General features: G+C 36.9%; 1 protein-coding gene across 1 annotated transcript in view; it reads left to right on the forward strand.

Annotated features, from left to right (window-relative positions):
- Window positions 1–2519, forward strand: part of TTC26 (tetratricopeptide repeat domain 26) — a 71606-nt gene that overhangs the window by 42506 nt on the left and 26581 nt on the right. Inside the window, exon 11 of the mRNA XM_011941558.1 lies at window positions 502–555. Coding sequence (XP_011796948.1) covers window positions 502–555 — 54 coding nt within the window. The remainder of the gene's footprint in view (window positions 1–501; window positions 556–2519) is intronic.

Genomic DNA, 2519 nt, shown 5'->3' on the forward strand with positions numbered 1-2519 from the left:
GGAGGCTGAGGTAGGAGAATTGCTAGAACCCTGGGGGTGGAGGTTGCAGTGAGCTGAGATCACACTACTGTACTCCAGCCTGGGTGACACAGCAAGACTCGGTCTCAAAAAAATTGGAAAGGGAAAATAATGTATATGATATGGTCACAGACAGTGGCAGTGGTTGAGAAGGTAATAAAAATTATTATATCAACATTTTACTTTTTTTTCCATAGAATTGAAATAAAATGAAACTTATCTCCTGGAGCTTCCCCTGAATTATTTTTGCTTAAGGTTGAGAATTTACAAATATGGTAAATTTTGTTATATAGATACTTGGCTGCTGGAAACTAAATGAGTGTCTCCTAATTCTTTCATTCAAGCCAGGGATAGAACAGATAAAAGTAACTGTAGGTAATCTTTGATAATTTATATAAAGTATTGAGTTAATGCAAGGAGTTAATTTGAAAATGATCTCATAGCTCCACATTCCTCTTAATCAGTGTTATTCTATATTTCTAGGAGTATATTCTCAAAGGAGTGGTCAATGCAGCCCTTGGCCAGGAAATGGGTTCAGTGAGTATGAAATCACTGATAATCTGTAGATTGCAAAGTTATAGGTGTGTGGAAGAGAACAAAATGACTATCAAAGTACAAGCAGCAATAGGCTCTCCTGTAGCTCCTTTTATTTCTCCATATCCCCCAATCCAGACTCCATTGTGAAAAGAATGTTGTGTTATTTAGAGACAAAAAAAAAAACCTATAACCCTAAAGACTCCTGCTTTCTTAAAAGGGTCCAATTTTTAAATAGCAAGTTATTTAATAAACTTAAAAGTCATTGTGCAACTTCATTCTTATTTGCAGGGACTTTTTTTTAACTTCCGTATATCTATAATTTTGGCATCTGTAAAGTGAGGACAATTATTTCTCTGGAGAAGTTAGTTTTATAAACACCAAAACACTGTCTAAAATTAAGCTCTTATCCATCTTAATATAGCATTCTTTGTTCTTTTTGGAACAAAATGGGATACAAATAAATCTTTATCTCGGGCTGGGCGCGGTGGCTCAAGCCTGTAATCCCAGCACTTTGGGAGGCTGAGGCTGGCAGATGGCTTGAGCCCAGGAGTTCAGGACCAGCCTGGGTGACGTAGGAAGACCTCATCTCTACAAATAATAATAAAAAAATTAGCCAGGTGTGGTGGCACACAGCTACGGCCCCAGCTACTTGAAAGGCTGAGGTGTCAGGATTGCCTGAGCCCAGGAAGTTGAGGCTGCAGTGAGCCATGATTACACCACTGCATTCCAGCCCGGGCAACAGAGTGAGACCCCCATCTGAAATATGTATACACCATACAACCAATACTACAGAAATTCAAAGAATCACCAGAGGCTCCTATGAGCAATGATATGCCAATAAATTGGAAAACCTGGAAGAAATGGATAAATTCCTAGACACATACAACCAACCAAGATTGAACCATGAAGAAATCCAAAACCTGAGCAAACCAGTAACAAGTAATGAGATTGAAGCCATAATAACAAGATTCCCAGTAAAGAAAAGCCCACAACCCGTTGACTTCACTGTAGAATTCTACCAAACATTTAAAGAAAAACTAAGACCAATCCTACTCAAACTATTCCAAAAAAGAAAGGAGGAGGGAATATTTCCAAACACATTCTTCAAGACCAGTATTGCCCTGATAACAAAACCAAAGACACATCAAAAAAAGAAAACTAAAGTCCAATATCTCAAATGAAGAGGGATGAAAAAATTGTCAACAAAATACTAGCAAACAGAATTCAACAACATATCATTCATCATGATCAACTGAGATTTATCCCAGGAATGCAAGAATGGTTCAACATATGCAAATCAATGGGATACATCATATCAGCAGAATGAAGGGCAAAAACCATATGATCATTTCAATTGATGCTGAAAAAGCATTTGATTAAATTCAACATCCGTTTATGATAAATGCCCCCAAAAAACTGAGTATAGATGGAACATACCTCAAAGCAATAAAATCCATATATGACAGACCCACTGCTAGTATCATATTGAATGGGGAAAGTGGAAAGCCTTTCCTCTAAGATCTGGAACAAGACAAGGATGCCCACTTTCACCACTTGTTATTCAACATAGTACTGGAAGTCCTAGCTAGTAATCAGACAAGATAAAGAAATAAAGGACATCTGAATTGAAAAGGAAGAAGTTAAATTACCCTTGTTTGCAGATGATATGATCTTATATTTGGAAAAACCTGAAGACTCCACCAAAAAACTATTAGAACTCATAAGCAAATGCAGCAAAATTGCAGGATACAAAACCAATAAACAAAAATCAGTGACATTTCTATATGCCAACAGCAAACACTGTGAAAATCAAAAAAGTAATCCCATTTATAATAGCTACCAATAAAATTAAATACTTAGGAATTAACCAAAGTAGTGAAATATCTCTACAATAAAAACTATAAAACATTGATGCAAGAAGTTGAAGAGGCTGGGCGCAGTGGCTCACGCCTGTAATCCCAGCA

Source organism: Colobus angolensis, unplaced genomic scaffold (genome assembly GCF_000951035.1).
Source record: "Colobus angolensis palliatus isolate OR3802 unplaced genomic scaffold, Cang.pa_1.0 Scaffold2, whole genome shotgun sequence".
Lineage (NCBI taxonomy): Eukaryota > Metazoa > Chordata > Mammalia > Primates > Cercopithecidae > Colobus > Colobus angolensis.